Source organism: Chenopodium quinoa, unplaced genomic scaffold, assembly GCF_001683475.1.
Source record: "Chenopodium quinoa cultivar QQ74 unplaced genomic scaffold, ASM168347v1, whole genome shotgun sequence".
Lineage (NCBI taxonomy): Eukaryota > Viridiplantae > Streptophyta > Magnoliopsida > Caryophyllales > Amaranthaceae > Chenopodium > Chenopodium quinoa.
The window spans coordinates 1483021-1504776 of record NW_018744111.1 but is presented as its reverse complement, the minus strand read 5'-3'; the positions used below and the strand labels follow the sequence as shown (position 1 = coordinate 1504776).

The following is a 21756-nucleotide window of genomic DNA, read 5'->3' as shown; positions in this document are numbered from 1 at the left end:
AGAATCATTTTATTCTCGCCCATAAGGGACAATTTTAAAAATGCATGGATAAAAATGTTCAATAAGTTTGAATATGTGCATGAACGCTTTAAAATTTCAACTTATTGAGGTATGAATGGTTTTTCACTTCAAATTCTTTCAATTGTAGAAATCATGTCTGCAAGTAACTCAAACAACAACCAATTCTCTTTGCGCTCAATTCTCGACAAGGAGAAGTTGAGCGCGCCAAATTTTCTTGATTGGCAAAGAAATCTCCGCATTGTACTAATGCAGGAGCAAAAGGAATACGTCCTTGATGAGGAAATGCCCGACGCTCCCAATGAGGAGGTCACTCAGGCAGCCCTTAACCGATGTCATAGTGCCAATCGGGATGTCAAATGCATCATGTTGGCCACAATGTCTCCGGACCTTCAAAAGACTTTCTTTGAAAAGGAGACAGCTTTTGAGATCATTTCTGAGCTTCAGAATATGTTCCAAGAGCAGGCCCGAACTGAAAGGTTCGAAACCCACAAGCAGATCCTTGAGAGCAAGCTCAAGAAAGGAGAGCCAGTCAGCCCGCATGTTCTCAAAATGATTGGATTATTTGAAAACATGGAAAGGCTCGATGCTGGGTATTCAACTGAAATCGCAATTGACATCATTCTCCACTCCCTTCACAAAGGCTATGATCAGTTCAAGATGAACTATAACATGCATAGTATGGAGAAAACCCTCACCGAGCTTCATGGTATGTTGAAGCAAGCCGAGCAAACCCTCAAGGATGAGGGCAAGCATGACATGCTCATGGTGAGGAAGGGCAAACCGTTCAAACGTGCGGGCAAAAAGAAGAGCTTTAATGGGAAAAAGAAGAAATTCCCGCCTAAGTCAAAGTTTGCCAAGGGCAACAAGGACAAGAAGGCAGCTTCTTCTAAGTCTGATTCGGAATGTTTCTACTGCAAGAAGAAGGGACATTGGAAACGGGACTGCTTCAAGTTCAAGGAAGATAAGAAGAACGGCAACGTTGCTTCTTCATCAGGTACTTTCGTTATAGACTTCATGTGATGTCACTTTGAGAACATGCGGGCTAGGCACCATGGCTGGCTATCGCTAGCACCAGGCGCGCCAACACAGCCCTAGCATCATTCCTAGGCGCTATCGCAGCCCTAGCATGATGCTGGGCGCCATCGCAAGCCAGCAGCCCATCGCAGGCCTATGCGCATCACTAGGGGCACCATGCGTGGCCTAGGATGGCTAGGCACCATCGCCGCCCAAGCAACATCACTAGGCGCACCATGCGTGCCCTAGGATGGCCTAGTGCCATAGCAACCTAGCATAGTGCTGGGCGCATGGCAGGACCACACGCACCAAGCACAGCTAGTGCTAGGCACTGGCGCATGCGTGGTGCTTGGGCGAGGCATGTGCGTGCATGGTGCACAATGTCGGGGCTGATGCGTGTGGTTGTGCGAGAGTGTGTGCGAGGGGCTAGCAAGCTAGCAAGCAACGTCAAGCCAAGCATGCGTGGCTTGCTAGCAGCACGCATGCTAGGATGCGAGAGAGATGTGTGGTGCGCATGGTGTGGGAGTGCGGTGCGTGGCGAGAGGCCAGCATGTGTGGCTCGCTAGCAGTACGCATGCTAGTCCATGCAAGCACCGATGATGTGTGGCATGCTGGCACCAGCGCCAGCACGCACGAGCCAACACCAGCGCCAGCACGCACCAGCTAGCACCAACGCCAGCACGCACCAGCAAGCATCGGCGATGCTACTGGGCATGTGCTACCATGCTGGGCTAGCTGGCACAGCCAGCTGGCGTGCTAGCTGGCAGCTGGGCAGCAGCTTAGGGTGAGGCAGTTTGTGAGGAGAGTGGGGACCAAGGCTTTGGGAAAGCCTTGGGGAGCACGGCATTGGTCCCCCCCACCTCTCCATGGTCCTCACCTAACACTCACTCTCCCTTTGACACTTGTCGAATTGTGATTGCATTTATTTATTGATTTATTTTAGAAATAAATTAATTGGCAAATAAAACATTCTCCCACATTGGTTGGGGAATGAGAATCAAGGGATCATTTCCCTATAAATACCAAGCTTGGTATTGGGATTTGAAACAACCTTGAGTGGAATTAAAAAGGCAACTCTAGAAAAGAGTAAACCTTTGATTTGTAAAACTCATAGTTATTTTGTCCGGGTCTTGACTAACCTTCAAGACTTAGGACGCTCGGGTCGGGTCGAGGGTACGATCCGTCGAAGATCTCGTCTTTTCGAGATTTTGAAGTTAGAGCTCTTTAGGAGCGAAGCACGCGTCAAAGGTATAATTATTGTTCTTAATCTTGTTTGATTAAGTTAATTATGCTTGTTTAATTGCTTTAATTAAGGGGCGGGTCTTGGCGGGTTTCCTTCCGCGTAGTGTCGGGTCACTACGTAACCCTACAGTTTAGGCTAAGGCTAAAAGCATGGGAAAACAAGAGAGAGAAAGGATGATTAGGATGATTAGAGAGGATTATTGATGATTGTTGGTTGTTGGTTCTAGCTAAGGCTTATTGATGGTGGTTGTCCATGATCTAAAACAGGGGAAAACGACCTCTATTTATAAGAAAAAAGAGGGTCGAAGCGATCACAAAAGATCAAAATGCGAATCGCGGCATGATAGGAGTATCGCGTCGCGACAGAGACTATCAAGGCACAATGGTTAGAATTTGAATCGTAATAGAACAGCTTTCATTGCAGGGCGAAAGGAGTATCACGGCGCGGCAGAGTCCATCGCAATCTGATGGGACTATTGTGGCGCGTTAGAAAGCAGTTTTTGCGATTTTTGTTTTTATCACAACTTTTGGTCTAGAAATTTGATAAAGATAACTAATATATCGTTGGAAAGCTCTGGAATTCTACTTTCGAACCCCATTGGAATCAAATTGTTATCTGTTTTGGGGGTTTTTTATGTCCTTCGGGAGAGTTACAATTCCAAGACTGACTTCTAGACGCCTGTACCTGCAAAACAACAGAGACTCCGGTGGGTGGGAGCTTCGCCTCCGACGATCAAGTTAGAACGTGTATGAGGAGTAAAGTGTGAAAAGTAAAGGGTCTCTCTCGGATTCCAAGAGAGAATCTGCAATGTGTAATTGCTCAGTTCGAGGTGTCAAGTGTCTGACTTTCTCTGATGGAGAGTTAATGTGTATTGAATATTTCTAAATCGATGTTCCTCAGAGGGAAACATCTCCCTTTTATAGGGCATTGGAAAACGTGCCCAATACTAGGTTTCAGTAAACCTAGGGTTGATTGGGCTTTGCCTAGAACTTTGGGCCGTAGGAGGACACTTGCTCAGTTGGCAATTCTGCCTGGCACGTGTCGAGGCCTGATAGGTCCACCTTGGACCTCTCATGAGGTGACACGTGGAGGAATCTCCACGTGGATGACACGTGGCAGGATATCATTAGTCCATGTGGCGAGGAAAAATACCCTTATCATTTGCCCCTCACAGGGGTGACGTGGCATGCCACGTGACGCCTGTGACAGGTGTCACGCCATGATTGGAGAACCTTTTTTACCGTTTTTTTTTTATTTTTTATTTTGACCCTTGAAATTCCCCCTATAAATAGGGGGTGTCCAAATCATTTGGACATTCTAGAAACTTTAAAGACAGAACTTTGGACGACTGCTCTAACTCTTTGGACGACTACCGCTTGTTTACAGACCGCCTACTTCTTCAGCTGCTTAATTTTTCTAGGGTTCCAAGACTTCTCTACTCTAAGGTAACCGCCTGTTTCCTTTTTCACTTTCTCTTTATTTTTTCTGCTTTCAAAATGGTAGCCCAAAAGCACCCGGCACGACCTAGGTTACTGATCAGCCGGTCACCGAGGACGGTTTAATCTAGAAATAGGAGTGTCGCCTGCCCCATGCTGGACCACCCTTTGCGAACTGCCCAAAGTCTGACTGTCTATGTGTCCGTGCAGGACACCATGGCTAGAACAAAGAGTTTGGCCACGATCACAAATTCAAACGGCTCCTCATACTACGCGCCTATAAGCGAGATCTCAGACATGCCACTTGGCGTCCCTAGTACCCCAAGTGATTCTATTTTGGCAGAATCGGAGGAGGAGGTTTAGAATGAACCTCTCATCATTGATCTTTCCGAGAAGGCAACTGCTTTGCCCGAGAGCTCGAGCGACGACTCTAAGCCCAGCACCTCTAGTCGGCACTCTGGCGACTTAGAGGAGAAGCACTCTCGGCTACATATAGCGAGAGAAAGCCACGAGGTGGAGAAAGGGGAGAGATGGGCAGAGCCGGCTGCCACCCAAAGGGAAATGTATACTCCCTACTTTTGTCATATTCCCAAAGGCAGGCGCAAGGCCATGTCTAAAAAGATAGGGAGTTTTAGGGCTGACCATGTGATGGGTCATGGTTACATTTTAACAGTGTCGGATGCCGAGGATATGGTAGTCTGGCCAGAGTCGTCCAGCTTTAGGGACGAGTGTTTTGGCTGCTATGAGGCGACCATTAAAGCTGGTTTAAGATTTCCTCTACATCCGGCTGTAGAGAGGATTTTAGATGGGTACGAGCTGAGTGTCTGGCAACTGACCCCAAAATCATGGTTCAAAATCTTAAGCTATGTTACCAGCTGCGATATGTATGGGGTAGAGCCAAGCTTTGAAGCTTTTGCTCATATGAACTACCTCAGCCGGACCCCAAAAACAAGCGGTACCGACTGGTATCAGCTGTCTAGCCATAAAGGCTATATGATGACCATGGGCAAGGAGAACAAGTGAAAGGATTAGAGGAACACCTTCTACATAGTCTCCCACCCTGATAAGGTCAAGAACAAGAAGTACAACAGGTGGAACAGAGATCCACCTTACTTAACAGGCGGATCTGACTTGTCGCCTGTTCCTCGAAGAGCAAAAGAAGAGATCCTTGATCGAGGGCTCTTCAAAGTTATTAGACAGGAAAACCCTGAGACTAGGGTGAGGAAGTTCATCCCTCAAAATTACATCCCAAAGTATAAATGGTTATACGATGGGAAATACCTGTCCGCTTGCAGCCTTAGCGAGGAGATGCCGAGAGGTAGAGGACCGCCTATTTAGTGTGTCTTGATAGACTTGACTAATTTTTGTGTTTAACCATTTGATTCATCTTTTGCAGATAAAGCTATGGAAAAGATCTCGGCCTCTAAGAAAGTAGCCGCCTAACTCCGCACAGCCATTCTTGGCAAGCGGTCCACCGAGGAGTCGCCTGCCAAACAGGCGCCTAGGGTGAGCAACTTCACCTTAGCACAATTTCCCTACTTTTTAATTATAATATGTTTGTTGCCTGTTTTTTATTCATTGACTTGTTGCAGAGCGACACTGTCAGACCCTCCTCCTCTACTCAGCCGGACCCCAAACGTCAAAAACAGATGACTGGGGAAGTGCCGACTCCTGGCAGTGCTAGGAGACAGACGGCCGAGAGGCAAGGAAGGACTCCCAAAAGTGGGGCAAGTACTCCGGCCACCCATGAGAGCAACCGGCCTCCAACAAAAAAGGAGGCGGCCACATGTATAACTTGCTCAAATCTTCAAAGTTTAATCAAACAACCGACTCCTCTAATTTCAGGCGACTAGCTTTCTGTTTTTATGCCGCGCATTAATCAGTTTCCTTTGCAGATGCCCCTCTAGAGCCGGACCTGGTCCAGATGGCCAAGGCCATGCTGAAAGCCATCCTTTCTGAGGACAGGGACTCTATTAAGGGAGTCGGCACCCTTAACCTTGAAGCCATCCTGGCTCTTCTTGCCGAGGTAAACTTAGTAAAAAGTTCTCTCTTTTAATTTAAACGTTTGCCTGGTCGCTTGTAACTGACGACTATTTTTGGCCAGCTGTAGTCTATGCTGCGAGTGTATGGTCTCCGCAAACCCATCACCGAGAAGAACAAAGAGGTAAAAGCTGCGAAGGCCATGGCCGCCTCTGATTCTGATAAAGCTATGTTCCAGATAGCTTAAAACGAGATTCTGACCACTGACATACTGTATAACCAGGCGTCCGCCACTTTGCAGGTCAAGAAGGACTTAGAGGCGGCTAGGAAAAAGATCTTGGAGCTGGAGAAGTCTGTAAAGGACCTCAAAGCTGAGATGACGCCTCTAAAGGAGGTAGAAAAGGAGGTCGAGGGACTCCGCGCTAGGGTGAACAAGCTCAAGGGCCACCTGCTAAATCAAGAGGCTGACCTCACCCAAAAACTTAATGAGAAAGCTGATGAAAAGAAGATGGCCATCGTTCAGGACATGATGGAGGACACCAACGCCACTATGAAGATGACCTAGGCGGCCCTCTTGCCTGATACCAGCTATGAAAAATGGGGGAGCCAATTCGCCATCTGTACTGATTAATTCAACAAGAAGATCATGGGGCAGGCAGACAGCGAGGAGGAGGCGGATGAGGAGCCACCGCAGGAGGAGGCGGACGCCGATAAGGAATAGGCGCCGGTTGATGATCCAAATCAAGCGGTTGTCAACCCTGTTGGTCCTCCTCCAGCTACTTAAATTCCAATTTTTATGTCAACTTTCTTCGGCCTGCGTGCCGTTTGTTCTGTATCTTTACCCGACCAAGGGGTCGGGGTTTATATACAATTTTTAATTTCAACATTTCCAGTTGGTCATCTGACCGACTGTTTATATTAATCATTCGGCTATTTTTGCCATTTTTCTTCAAATTTTGAAGTTTTCTTGGAACCATCCGGCTGTATATGTCGGATGACCTTCCTCTGCCCTGGCTTTGAGAACCGCAGTCCAGCCAGGTTTATCAAAGGCTTCCGTCCCTCCCTTGGTTTAGGGTAAGGAGTGGCCTCTCGGTCTTTGACCGGCTTTTTCCTCCCAAAATAAGAGGGCTTCTTGGAAGACTGTTCCTTGGAAGGGACAGCCGTCCGTTTATCAATAAGATCCTTTATCTCCCCTTTGAAACTTGTTAGGAGGGTCATGAGATCATTTCTAGTGCTGGGGGTGGATCCCTCGGCCGCCTGAGACTGTCATGTCGGCTGACCGACTGTTTCACTGGGGCCTGCCTGGTCAGTGTTCCGTTCTCTCCTTTCGGAGGGTCGGATGCGGCGTGTCTTGAGGGACCCATCAGGGGCCGTATGGGTGGCGACTTCATAGTCGTCATCTGTATCTTGGTCTGAGAAGACCTGGACGTCGTTCGTAGGCCGTTTCTCATTGAGAGGTGGTACAGGTTCTTGTGAAGTCATCTTTGAAGTACTCTCCCCATAGACGACCCCAAATGTTTCGAGGTTTTTTGATGTCCTTCGGGAAAGTTACAATTCCAAGACTAACTTCTGGACGCCTGTACCTGCAAAACAACGGAGATTCCGGTGGGTAGGAGCTTCGCCTCCAACGATCAAGTTAGAACGTGTATGAGGAGTAAAGTGCGGAAAGTAAAGGGTCTCTCTCGGATTCCAAGAGAGAATCTGCAATGTGTAATTGCTCAGTTCGAGGTGTCAAGTGTCTGACTTTCTCTAATGGAGAGTTAATGTCTATTGAATATTTCTAAATCGATGTTCCTTAGAGGGAAACATCTCCCTTTTATTGGGCGTTGGAAAACGTGCCCAATACTAGGTTTCAGTAAACCTAGGGCTGATTGGGCTTTGCCTAGAACTTTGGGCCGTAGGAGGCCACTTGCGCAGTTGGCAATTCTGCCTACCACTTGTCGAGGCCTGATAGGTCCACCTTGGACCTCTCACGAGGTGACACATGGCGAACTCTGATTGGTCCACGTGGATGACACGTGGCAGGATATCATTGGTCCACGTGGCGGGGAAAAATCCCCTAATCAATATCTTTTGTAGATTTAAGATATGATCGAAATAGTGGGACGGTGTCAGTTCAGAATTATTAAGGGAAAGTTTTATTCAATCTCAAACTCTTTAATCTTTATCTTTTCAAAAAGGATAGATTAGATACTTCTAGAGGATCGTTCCCAAGGAATCCTAATTGGTTTAGGATTGGAAATACAACATTTGGACCCTCACATGATCATTGGGTCGTAGGTAAGGTTTACCTAGGTCTGGTTTGGGCTCGATTTAGTATTTTTGTCATAACTTATTCGTTTTAAGTCGCATTAAGGCTTATAATATATCGTTGGAAAGCTGTTTCAAGGGTCTTTTCAAGACCCATCCAACTAAACAATAATTGGACCAAGATTATGGCCCAAAATAATATGGTTTTGACTTTTTTTATGGTTTGGACACGAAATGAATTATTTTAAGGACACGAAATGAATGATTTTGGGTTTAAAGACACGAAATAAATTATTTTGGTTTAAAGCATTTTAGATAAGGTTAGAAATATGGTCAAGGCTTAAAGAAACTTCACAAGACTCTTCAACTCTTCACCGAACTCGTTAATCAAAGACGTGAAAGGTACTCATCATTAGGTTTGGTTTTTGAGGAGATACAATTAGGTGTCTACAATCATCATCCCCTTTTTCCAAAGGAGGAGTTATAGATGATGTTGAGATAAGGTTCTCTGCCACCATTTCATTACCAGCGTCTAAGTTGGATAACTCCGTAACATCTCTAAATGTCACTACTAGACAACTTGTTAGATTCTAGGCTGACATCTGACTTGATAATCTTCCCTTTTTTGTTAAAGATGGCATGTGGCAGATCGGGATCCTTAGTGCCTCTCTTGCTCTTGAGTTTGTTAGCTTTACTTCTAAGACCCTCCACCTTCTTCATTTCACGGCAGATGTCCTAGTTATTAGGCTCAGCCTTGACTGCCTTGCTAAGGTCTTCAAAAGCCTCTTTAAGTTGGTACAACCTAATTTCGGCTAAAGCCCTTCTTTATAGGGTTTTAGTATTGTTATCGTCAATCATAATAATAAAGGAGCAAGCTGCAAGGTTTAAATAAAGGGAAATTGCAAGATTCCTTAGGACAACACAATCATTTTCATCTCTTAGCAATACAAAACACGAGAGTTTCAGTGTTCTATCATACTTAGCCCCAGCAAGAAGGACTTCACCTTGCTTGAAGTGAACATTCCTCCTCTTTCAAAGTCTTTGCTTGGTTGAGGATGTTCCGGGGGCAATCATTCTTAGCAAAGTTGACAATCCTTTCATCATAATCATTGTTCAAGTGAATATGCATAAGGGCATTAAGTGATCTCCGGCAGGCCATAACAAAACTTCGAAAAAAAACCGAAAGTGAAAATGACTAACAAATCAGAAGAAAATACGCACAAACACTACCAAGGAATCACAAACCCTCGAAGGGCATAATACTACAACAAGGGTCAAAAGTCTAAAAACGAAAGGCGGCTAAGAGTGGCACAACCACCACAACACCGCCGCCGAACCACACTAACGGTGTTGCAACAGCAGGGGCGCAACAAACAACCACTTCCATGAAAAACGATGAACTGGGATGTTGCAACCAAGGCTCGGCCGCAGTCCTAATGCTACCACAGAAGACGAGAAGGAGGCAGCAGCGACCAGCAGAGCACTACCACCATGAAAGAACCCTCCGGCGCCAGATCACCGACTGCAGACAAGAGGAGACAGAAACGACGGATTAGTCGTGAATTTGAACCACCGTCACAAGCAAGGTGAAAGACAAATGGTTCTGCGTGCGTTTCAACTGGAGGTCGTTAACAAAGTCGGCCGATAATTGTATCAACGAAAATTGGAGCCTCTCGCAACTGGTCGGATCTAGTCAGAGAAAGACTCGTCGGCGATCGAGAAGGAAGGCCTCTTACTCCGATCGCCGGCGGTCCGCCTGAGGGTGCAAAAGAAAAGCTGACTTGTAAAACCTAGGGGCTTGAACTCTGGTTTTTGGAGTTTGTTACTCGCGCGTGTGAGGCGCATTCAAAATAATCCTGGTGTAAGAACTACTCACGAAGAGCGTAATTGATAACCATTGTTATAAATCAAACATAGGGTATTGGTTTAAACCATCTATACTTAGTACATAATAACACAAATATCACACAAATTAATAGCACCACATATCACAGTTACCATTTAACTTTTTTTTTTCTTTTATTTATAAAACATTTATATTAAAATTATCAATAAAGTTAATTCATTATATGCAATCAACATTAATTCTTGCACATTCCCACTAAATCTAATATAGATTATACGATGTTAAACGGTTAAAGACTCTAAGCATTCCGTAACTTGCATAATTTAAGTAACAAAACGAGGTGTTTCATTTTCTTAAAAACACACCTCTAGAAAAAAATCTATAGAAAATAACTCATTTAATGCACGGGCCAAAAGACTAGTTCTAAATCCATAACTCATACTACCTAAATTTTGTGAACCAAACACCCTAATGATATAATGAATGGAAAAATTAAAAATAATCCCACCTTTGCCTCATCTTCTCAAAACAATCCCATATTTTCAAAATCTAAAAACAATCCCACATTTGACCCCATTTGCTCAAACTAATCCCTTGACTAGTTTGTAAAATTCGTAACCGATTTTTGAAGGCGACTACCACGTGTCACCTTCTGATTGGTTTTGTTAATAATTTTTTTTAAAAAAATAAAGGAGTAAAAAAAATCAAATGAATACTAATGTAATTCATTTTTTAAAATTACTTGTATATTAATCGTTAAACTTTTGTAAACCTTTAGATGTACATGGTTCATTTTATTTAAATTGTGTACAAAAACCTCACTGCGTACATGGAAACAATTCCCTAAACACAATCCTTCCCTATTCTTCTGTATGTAATCTTGGTTCAACTAAATACTTTTTTTTTTCTAATTTCTCTACATTATAAACCTTCCTTGACAGTTAAATCTTTTCTAGAGACATATTGCAACCCTAAGTTAATCGCTTTATCACTTGCAATGTTGCAAAGATAAATCTACAAATCCTAAGCACCATTCTTCTCACGAAGGATCGAGCAAAACAGCTAAAATGTTTGCATCTACATCAATGTGGGATATCGAGCTGTGTTTTTGATGGGGAATCCCAATGACTCATAATAATCCTTTTCAGCAACAGCAACACGATCTTGGAACATTGTCCATTCTCTTCTGCACCTTTCCTTAACCTGGCACATGAAAGGTAAAACTAATGTACTTGTATCGACTATTAAAACAAAACAAATATATGAATCTTCATGAACTAGCGTTCATGTGCGTTCAGCATGCCTTGAAGTGAGATGCTTGCATGAGAGTAGAGAGTAAAAAGACGACAAGAACTTACCCCTACCCATGGTGCCTTTCCATTATTGCCTTCACCCTGTCCAAAATAACATAAAAGGAAACAATTTATGACTGATGCAACAAGATAATTCAAATAAGGCAAAAAAGAAGAAAACTATAACTTGCCTGGTTACCAAGAGATGGAATCCCTTGATGCACTATCCACTGTGAATCGATTACTCCAATCTTCTCGTGAGCCGGCTGGAGAGAAAGATTTAGATCAAATGACGAAATTGAATCAACGTAGAAGTATGGGAAAAAAGATGCGAAAATAATCAGAAGACCTCAACACACTTCCGCAAAGCAAAGTCAAGGCCCCATCCATGCACTAAGTCATTCTGAAAGTACACCACAATAAAATTATGATCATAGAAAATTAAAATAAAAAATCTGCAGATTACTGAACAGATACCTGGATCATATGCCAAACACAGCGCCAAGCATTCCTTGTAAAAACAGGTGCCATGATTTCAATGAACCTGGTCATAAAAGAAGCAGGGCCTTTTAAAAATTAAGAACCAGTTATAATCCAAATAAAGCCCAAGAATATATAAATATATTATAATACATACGCAGCACAAGGTGGCAACACAGGATCAGGGCACCATCCAGGCTTTTCTTCAGTCACTCTGTATATGCAGCACATAGAGTATAAGCCACTAAGTCAGCATAAAAATCTTTAAATGTAATAGATGGCCAGGAGAAGGATAAGTTTAAACTAATCTTACTTGTGAACCTCACTGTCACCTCTTCTCTTCGTCATTTGCCATGTTAGGCCTTTGTCAGGCTCTAACCCAGGCTGTGAAATCTCCAATCCATACTTCTTTGCCAATTCAATATATCTACAGCATAGCGAATGGCAAGTTACAGATATAGTCCACCTAAATAGCATATAATTGAGTAAAATATAATTGTCAAAGAGCTCACTTTTCAGCATCAAAGTGTTCGACCCCAAGGTCTTCATCCCAAATAAATATGTAATCGTAAGCAGCTACCACATCTGGATGCAGAAACCTTTTAGCATACCACCTACAACAGCAAACAAGGGAGGGAAGAAAAAGATAATAAATAAGAATTGTCAGAAATGTATAGCTTATAGAAGGTAAGTCTTTGGGTTCACTGATGTTGGTAGAATACATTCGATGAAAGGGACCAATTAAAAATAAACCTTCAATCATTCCCTTTCTCCCCTCTACTTGAATGGGATAGACCCAACTAGGTCTTTTCTAGAATCTCCTCATCCCCTGGTTAGGACTCCAAATTTTTAATTCCCAAAAGACCAGCCATGCTAGCAGATATAACTAGTAATAATGAAGGGAAAAAATACAGCTGTTATAGCAATATAACCATCTTATATTTCAATTATGATTTCTTAGCAAAGGCAAAGGTAAGCATATTATTGCTTCAAACAGGTCTATTTATTGAGGATGAAGGAGAGCATGATAAAGGTTCTATTATAATGGTTAAAAATACTTCTCAGCAGAGGCAAAAGGTAAGCATATTTCAGCAATTAAAAATTTAAAGTTCAAAAGCCAAAATATAAAAAAGGAATTATCTATTGATTTTAGGAAAAATAGAAATAAATAATCCCACTTTGCGTAGCCTGACAATAACAATCCCACCTTTAGATTATTACGAGGCAATCCCACCTTTGTATGTCATCTTCTTTTAACAAACCTTTTTACCTACAACCTGTTAAACAGGTTAAAATGTTTTTTTTTAAAGCCACATGTCACTCAATAATTGGTCAAAACAGAAAAAGTTTAAAACAAAAACAAAAACAAGTAAAAAAAAAATAGAAAAAAAAAAAGAAAAAAACCCACCACCACCAGCCACCCCCAGCCACCGTGAAACCCTAACCGTTACCTTAGCCCCACCAAAAACCGGCCGGCCGCGGCTGCCCCCGAAATCACCCCCGACCCAAATCCCACCCCCGAAACCACCATAACCACCACAGGCCAAAACCCCACCTAGCCGCCGTAAACCCCACCCAGCCATAGAAAACCCGCCGAAAACTCCATCCCAACCGCCGGAAACTCCATCCCAACCTCCCTAACACCCCGAAAATCCCCACCCTGCCCCGAAAACACCCCTTAAACACCCTAAAAACACATCCCTGGTGCCGGCCGGCCATTTTCGGAGGTTAAGGAGGGCGGACGGCCGGTTTTTGGTAGTGGCTGGGGTAGGGGCTAGGGTTTCACGATGGGGGTTGGTGGCTGGGTTTTTTTCTTTTTTTTTTATTTTTTTTTCTGTATTTTTAATAAAAAAAATAAAATAAACCTATTAAATTTTGACACGTGGCATATAAACAACAAAAGTCGGTCACTAACAAGTCAGAGTCTATTAGAAGAAGATGACATACAAAGGTGGGATTGCCTCGTAATAATCAAAAGGTGGGATTGTTATTGTCAGACCACGCAAAGGTGGGGTTATTTATTTCCATTTTTCCTTGATTTTAAAATGACACCATTTGCATAGTAAGTTAGCAATATACTCAATTTACCAAGGTGGACAACTAAGAAAAGGCCAACCTTGAAATAGTGTGATCAATATTTCCGCTTAGAAAAATAGAATATAACAGTATGTTGTGAACCGACCAAACACGACCAAATAACAAAGAAGAAAGCAATAGAACAGTAAAATAGAGAAGAAAGATTGAGGCTTAGATTAACAATTACAACAGTTTACACAATCGATAGGTTTAGCCTATCAAGCTCTATAGAGAGTTTAGCTCACAACTCTCCAACAATGGCTTTAGGCCATAACTCTCTCTAGGTTTCCCTAATTAATTTCTGCCTACCTCATCCTTTCCCCTCTCCCTCTATTTATACTAAGGCTAAAGACTATTAACCTAATGATACTAAATTTCCTAAAGTGCCCCTCCTAAAGCTAGTCTATTACACAGTCATACAACAAAAGCACAGTTTCAATCAAAATTGTAGAATAGCTTCTGATGAATCACTTAAAAACACCCTCTACTTTTCAATAAGGTCGATGTCAAAAGTAAATTGCTTACCATTTAGTTTGCTTACGAGTGCTGACATGGATAGCTCGCTTTGACCACTCAAACTCATCCCATTCAGTTGTCCTCCCATCATAATGAAAGAGGATAATAGTAAAGTTCTCTGAAAACTGCAGTACCATATTTAGCACAAGGAGATAGGTATAAGAGGTATTGGAGGTTAGATTAACGCCTTGTTTGGATAGCAAAGTAGAAGAGAAAGGAAGGGAGGGAAAGACAAGGGGAGGCAAAAGGTGAGTTCCATTTTCCTTCCAAATCTCTCCAATTTTAGAGGGATTATGCTTATTATAGAGGGAAGGAAAATGGATCTCTCCCTCCCCTTTCTCTTCCTTCCCCCAATCCTTTATCCAAATAAGGGTGATGGTCTACCTTATTTCTCTTCCCTCCCTTTCCTTCCATTTCCTTCTATCCAAACAAAGTGTAAAAGAGTAGCCTAACCTTCTTGATGCATGCATCTACATTGGCTCTTTGATCATAGCCAACGGTAAAAGTAACAAGATATTTAGGTTTACTCGTCAGGTCCTGCAAAATTTCTTCAGTCAATAGATGTCTCAAAAAGCACAACATACCAATGATTTAATTGTTAAATTGTTGTGACAGTTCCTTCAGGAGGACAACAGAATAATCATTCAAAAGGAGTGGATATATTGAAAATTAGTAAGAACATCAATTAGCTGCTACCAATGTTGGAGTTTATGCATGAGGCCAAATCCATGATGTGCAATGGAGCATCATAAACCTTTTCAATACAAAAATGAGAAATGACAAGGATTCCCAACCAAGGACAGGCCGTATTTAAAGCTATTACGAATCAAGTAGAAATAAATAAAATATCATGATAACATTAGTCTAGGATAATACTCTAAATTGTCTATGACCTACTTCTGCTGACTTAGGACAATTGATGGATTACATTATACAAATGATGATAGGTTGATGTTTCCAATTATACAACTTTCAGTCTTCATGAGCAACATATACAAGCTATATGATTCAATATATTAAGGAAATTTGTTAGATACCACCTTTTATAGATGACTTTTCATGAGAAATAAAATCACCTTATAAAGAAAATTGGCAAGAACCCCATTTTAAAATAAATAAATAAATAGAATTGTCACATAAAACTATTGCTCAAATTCCAACCATTTCTACTTTCCAACTTTGACCACGCCCATGGGAAGCACTTGACACAACTTCCATCCATTTTCATCCTTTATTTCGCCTTCTCCCTCCATATTTCAGTCACCTATGAAACTCCATTCTTCAATAGTTTCTGACAAGAATCCTTGGGTTTTATCTAAAAAAACTTCTTAACCTAAATGTTGCACTAAACTCAAATCTCTTTAAACTCACTTCAATCTTGAAATCCCAAGTTACAGAATAATGTCTCCCAAATCACACCTGATGGATTAGCTCAATTAAAGCTGGACTAATTATAGAATTTATCCTTTATTTATTTTAGTGAGTTATTGCTAAACTTTGGGGGGAGTAAAATTTGGGTTGAGGCTGTTGTTGGCAACAATCATAGGTTATGTGAGTACCCTCTGGGAAGTAAAATGGATGGACTAAGGCTATGTTCAGTTCACATGATCTGATTTGATTTGATCTCATTTCATTTCCAGATTTGACCTTGACCTAATTTGTACACTAATCCCCTATAAAATGAGATGTCATTAGATTTATATTAACATGTACTTTCCAAATATGAAAATTTCATAATTTTCTAAATCACGAAAAATAAATATATTCAACAATAAATAAATGCAAATAAGAAGATAAATTTGATCAACTAGTTTGATAAAATTATTTCTGAAATAAGTTGACATCAACTTAAATAGGTTGAACTGAAAATAGCCTAATTTGATTGAAGGGAGGAGAGAAACGACTCAGAAAAGAGTTTGAATTTGGATGACCATCCACATTGTCGTGACTGGAAAATGAAGCCATTGGGAGTTAGAGAGAGCAGAGGAGAAAAGTTGTGAGGTAAGAGGAGGAGGTGATGTAGGCGCAGAGTTTGAGGACCAGGATGAGGAGAGTAGGATTGGAATTGGAAAAGGAGTCAACATCGGGGAATACAAACAAAGGACTAGTTCAAAAAAAAAAAAAAAAAAGTACATGGGTTTCTTCTTGCCATTCTTTTTATAAGGTGGTTTCTCACATAAAATGTGGTTTTTGACATATTTCCTAACCATTTCTCAAGGAAACGCTTCCACTCAATTATCACATGTAAGTGCTAAACATCACAATAAACAAAAAACAAATTTCCATATGGACCACATACACCAATCAAATCAGTTCTGATTACTCGATGACTCACCATGCTCAACCACAATAGTGCCTTTCTAACCCACATTAATTAAAACAATATTATAAGAAAAGATAGCTTTTCATCATATATTTTTAATACACATAATTACCTGGGAATCATACTTCTACGAAAATGTGTGACTCCACAAGATAGAAGACAAACCTCCTCAGGCAGACCCCAGAGCCTACGTTGATAGAAATCAGTCTCGGAAACAACAATTCCTGGGGGTAGTCTTTCAGAACCTCGTGGATTTGTCGGCAACCAAACCTGCAATCTCATGACAATTAGATAATAGCATCAGCATACAGTCAGGGCTGTACTTGTATATAATTGTTTAGCAATTGAAAACTTCAACATTAAGGCAAATGATGCAGCCAGAACTAAGTAGTTTACAGCCTAATTTATTTGGTCTTGGATACTATTTTCGTACAAAAGCACTGTCCACAAGCCAAACTCAGCCATTCTATGAAAATTTTGCAATTTCCTGTCCAAAATGAGTACTTGAGGTGAATCATACAGCCTAGGTAATATAGCCATATTAGCCAAGACCACAGAAAAAAATGGTGGGCTAAGCTATATAGAACAATAGCATAACAATAATGATAAAAAATATGGTCTTTCACACTTCCAAGAGCAGCCTTACTTATGCAAACATCTAGACCCAATACAGCTGACAAAATAGTTGCAGTTCTTAAAAGGTTCCTTTAACAATAGCAAGTAGTAGATTGCTGTTCTAGCTGGCAAATAAGAAAAGGAAGAAGTTTTTCACCAAGTCTAACTGTGCAGACAACACTTTGGATGAAATTTTGGAGGGAATTCTGAACAAAGGTAGAGGTGTTTATAATTAATACTTCCACCATCTTTTTTTCAGACACACCATTTTCCTTTTTAGGAAGTTGCATATTAATTGCACTATTTCTAATTTGTTTATGCTTTCATACACCTTTTTTGTGCTCACACACCAAATTCCCATCCTACCCTTAGATTTGATATTTATTCTTGTTGCTTCACTTTTACTCTCTTTCCTTTGCTTGTAATCCCATGGACATTTTTGTTATTTATTCCTTTCTTAATCTTTGTGCCCAACAAAAACAGTGCAATTAAAAATAAAAAAATTTTAAAAATCAAAGGACGTACATCATATACAACTAGCATTTGGGGCAGCTAAATTATCTAAAGGACATTGTGGTTGAAAGGCTATTAAATTAAATACCAGTACCTGGAACTAATAGCTTTATTTCACATTATTACTGTGTTTAGCAGCTTGATTGAATCTATCCTTTTCCCTGTTTTATTTCATCCTTTCACATCTAGTACTTATCAATTTCTTAATGCTTGAGGTATGGTGATAATGAGATTATTATAGAGCAAATTCCTGTAAATCTGAGGAAAGCCTAGAGGTGATAAGCAACCAGCCAAACAACTATGCCAATAAGGCACTAAGATCATAGTAATGGATAGTTGTATCCTAATGCATATGAATCTTATATTTTTAAATCCTTAAGCAATTTCTCTAACATATGTTACATCAAAGATAGGTAATAAGAATGATATGATATAAACTTAGGATTTCCACTGTTGAAATGGGATCCTAGGAGGCTCATCAAGGATCATATCATAGGATAGTGTTCAATGCTAGTATCACTTTGATTATAGGCTTAACTAATTTTATCATACGATGGTGCTCATGCTATTATCACATTGTTTATAGGTTTAACCACTAATATTATAGGGTGGAGCTCAATGCTAGTATCATTTTGATTACTGGCTTACCACTCACATCATTCTAATCATGTCATAGACAGTAGCTTAAATTATCGCGATTAGGTAACCGTTCATACAACAACCATCAAAAACACTAAACACAGTACAACAATAACCAACCACTAAAAAATACTTTATCTAAAATCTCTTCCAACCTTCCTCAATTTAGACCATCAGTGATCAATTTGTCTATTTAGGTCTGATTAGGCTGGTGGTTGTGGTGGTAAAAAGTTTTTTTTTTTTTTTTTTTGGTGTTGCATTTAACCAAAGACAAGTGGTTCCACGGTAGCACCTGAGAGAGTCAAGGTCGAAGATAACAACGGTGAAGGGGTGTCCTGGTGGTTGGTTGGTTGTGGTGAAAAAAAGAGAAAATGGAGGGGGAAGTGATGCCGCTCACAATGGAGATGAAAGGGGGTAATAAGTGGAGAGGGGCATTGCAGAAGTGGAAAGGAAGAGGATGGGAAAGAGGAGGAATAGTGAACTAGTGATGATAGTACCGAGGAGGTGACGGTATTCACAAGGTTTTTATGATTATTGCTGTACTTACAATAAATATTGGTTCGTGGGAGGGGGGCCCTTACCCCTGCATTGGGAGTTTGATATCTGGACCCTAATAGATTAGTTTTAAGATTTTGTGAATATAGTTTAGCAACAATAATAAATCTAGGGGCTCCATTCTTCAGAACTGGAAGCAAAGTCATCATTCTCTAAAGCTGGTAGAGTGACATGTACATCAATAGTTAATTAGTGATACTCCTAGAATTGTAGCAATAGAGCATAGGTCATGACATATCATGATAAATACATACCGCTGTGTCATTCTGATCATATGATGGTCCAACCTTTCTCCCTTTTAAAGTAGACCAAACATTCAACAGGGCTTGTGTTGAAAGACCAGAATATTTATCTTCAATGTAAGTCAGATCAATTGAGCGAAAAAGAGGAGCAGGAAGGTTCATCTGTTAACAATAAAGTTAACACCATATAAATAAAAGGTTGTTACAAAAGTATATGGAAGTTGAAACCTGAATAAAGAATAAAATATTCAGGTAGATCACCACATGCCTTTGTCAAGGAGAGTGTAGGAAAAGATACTCCTAAGAAGAAACCAAAGACGATCCCCACAAAAGTAGTTAAAATAAGCCTCATCAAACTGTTTAATTGTCTTAGGTTCCCACTGCAAACAAAGAACAAAGAAAAATAATGATCAATTAGCAATAGATAATTATACAAATGCTTAGTGATGAAAATTTTCAGCGTAAGATATTAACCTGCGGAAAATAGTTTTCATTTTTTTTTTCTTTAAACAGTCAAGCCTATAGAGTTGCAACTGTAGAAGCCCTATCCTCACAGATATGTTCAATCAACATGCTCAGGCCCCTGTGTAACTGAAAACCGATGGAAGAAGACGATTATACTCAGAGACAAAAGCAAACATAATGGAAGAGGATTGAAGCACAGCTAAAATTGATAGCTTTTACCCCTCACTGCCACAATAATTATACTAATCAATTATAAATATTATATCTCAATTAGATATTTTGTCATAGTGAAACAAATTTTTTCTGTAACCCCTCAATGCATGTCTTTACCTCTGATGCTATTTTTCAGCTATTCCATCAAAAAATAAATAATATTTATCACATAAAAGATAAAGTGAATTAGTGATCAAGTCAAATGAATGCAAAGAAAATTTCAAATCCCATAGGTTATTCATAATTGAAAACTTTCCAAACTTTAAACAAGAAAAAGGAAAGTTCTAGCAAGCCAAAATGTCAAAATTAATAATAAGGGAAGATACATGACGCTGATGAATGCCTAAGAATCGAGGTGCAATTGAAAATTGAAACGAGAACACATAATGTTTTGCAACCCAAAATTGTGCAAAGGAACAAATGCCTAGAGATAACAATCCTCAATTATAAATTCTTTAAAAGTAGCAGTGTCATTCAATCATTGTCCACCTTTTTATTGTAGGATCGTGCGACACATAATAGTCCTTTAGCAAAATGAGTGTCATTCATATGCAAGATTCACAAGCTACGAGACTCCAATAGACACAAGAGCTAGAATAAGAAAAACATTGGAAGGGAGCATTTAACTAGAGATTAGAGAGCATTGAGAGTTAAATACCTCTCAACAAAAAAATAAAAATAAAAAGTGTGTGCATTGTATAATCCCTCAACCCGATCTTGATCAAAACCTAGTTATCCTGATTCCTAAGTGCTAATGAACTCCGACCAGTTAAGAAGGCTATTGCCAATGGATACCACCACACATTTTTATCAAACTGTTGAGGAAAAAAAGAAAATCTCAGGTTTTTTCGGGTTTAATTGCAACATTCATCTATTCTTTTATAATTAAAACAATAAATTCATAAGATGATTTCAATGTTTTTCCACATTTATCAATGAAATCAATCCTCATATGAAAAGAATATCAATAACAAAACCCATTGCAAAAACCATGCATCCCTCCCCAAGCCGGAGAAGCGGCCGCCCGTGCCAAGGAAGAAACAATTTAATTTTCATAGTTCCATCCAAACATTACAGAAATACAAACGTAAGGCTGTAAAATATTAGCAACCAGATTTGATTCAACTATTAAATTAGGCTCCAAAAATCACATAAAATTCATCTAGCTTCAGAAAATCAATGTAATTTGCAAATAGAAAAATTATCGCAACAAAATCGTTTATAATATTTTATAAATTCAACCATTATGATCAATATTTCAATAGTCTGCCTACAGTAGAACCCTAAATTGACTATACTAACAACTTAATTAGAGGTAGTGTGAAAACAAACCCTTGAATCCTTGATTTTGACAATAGATATCCGATGATTAAATAAAAATATTACCTTTGAAGCTGTTTTAATGGAGGAGAGAGCTCAGAAGCCGAATCAATGGACAACTCAGAGCACGCTTCAATGGAGGTGAGAAAGAGAGGGGTGCAGCATAAAAGTGAAATTTTCCAAAGTAAAAAAAAAAAAAAAAAAAAAAAAAAAATCAAAAGTAAATTTTATTTATTTTTGACACGTTCAAAAGTAATTTCTTAATTGTTTTCAATTACCTATTGATTATGCTGAAATACTCCCTCTATTCTTTTATTAAGAGCTTGTATTAAGATTAAGAGTCTTTTATTTTTATCATGTTTGACAAAATTAGCAGCAGCGGGTAGCTTTTAGTGGTTGAGTGGCGGTTAGTTGTTAATGTAGCGAGTAGCTATCAATTAGTAGCGGGTAGAGGTTAGTTGTCAAAGTAATGATTGATAATATGAGTGTTTGGCAAAAGTAACGGTTGCAACACTAAAATATCATATAAATATTGTTTAAAAAGTAATAAAAAAATTTGTCAAACGCTACCCGCTACTTCTAAACGCTACTATTTTTAACGTTTGAGAAAAGCTACCTAAACGCTACCTTAATCACTAACCGCTACTAAAACCGCTACTTTGTCAAACACTCTCAAAATTTTTCCTGTAGTGTTTTGACTGGTCTAAATGCTAACCG

The 21756-nt window shown here is 40.1% G+C and overlaps 1 protein-coding gene across 1 annotated transcript; it reads right to left on the bottom strand.

Moving 5' to 3' along the window:
- Positions 1-10514: 10514 nt before the first annotated feature.
- On the bottom strand, positions 10515-21229 carry LOC110692423. Its single transcript, XM_021869419.1, has 15 exons — positions 21106-21229; positions 19516-19632; positions 19310-19421; positions 19054-19203; positions 16643-16747; positions 14608-14691; positions 14164-14279; positions 12075-12176; positions 11876-11989; positions 11720-11776; positions 11560-11626; positions 11432-11485; positions 11274-11348; positions 11149-11184; positions 10515-10993 (listed from the first exon to the last, which is right to left on the bottom strand). Exons 2-15 carry the CDS (start codon positions 19533-19535, stop codon positions 10868-10870), a joined length of 1218 nt encoding a protein of 405 aa, XP_021725111.1. The 5' UTR covers positions 19536-19632; positions 21106-21229; the 3' UTR covers positions 10515-10867.
- Positions 21230-21756: the final 527 nt, after the last annotated feature.

What these genes read in the sequence shown, in the direction of transcription:
- LOC110692423 (XM_021869419.1), bottom strand. Translation starts at nt 19,535, where the DNA reads ATGAAAACTATTTTCCGCAG. An exon ending in ACTCGTAAGCAAACTAAATG is followed by an intron (nt 12,177 to 14,163) that starts GTAAGCAATTTA and finishes TTGCTGTTGTAG; the next exon opens with GTGGTATGCTAAAAGGTTTC. An exon ending in CTTTGCGGAAGTGTGTTGAG is followed by an intron (nt 11,349 to 11,431) that starts GTCTTCTGATTA and finishes CTTTCTCTCCAG; the next exon opens with CCGGCTCACGAGAAGATTGG.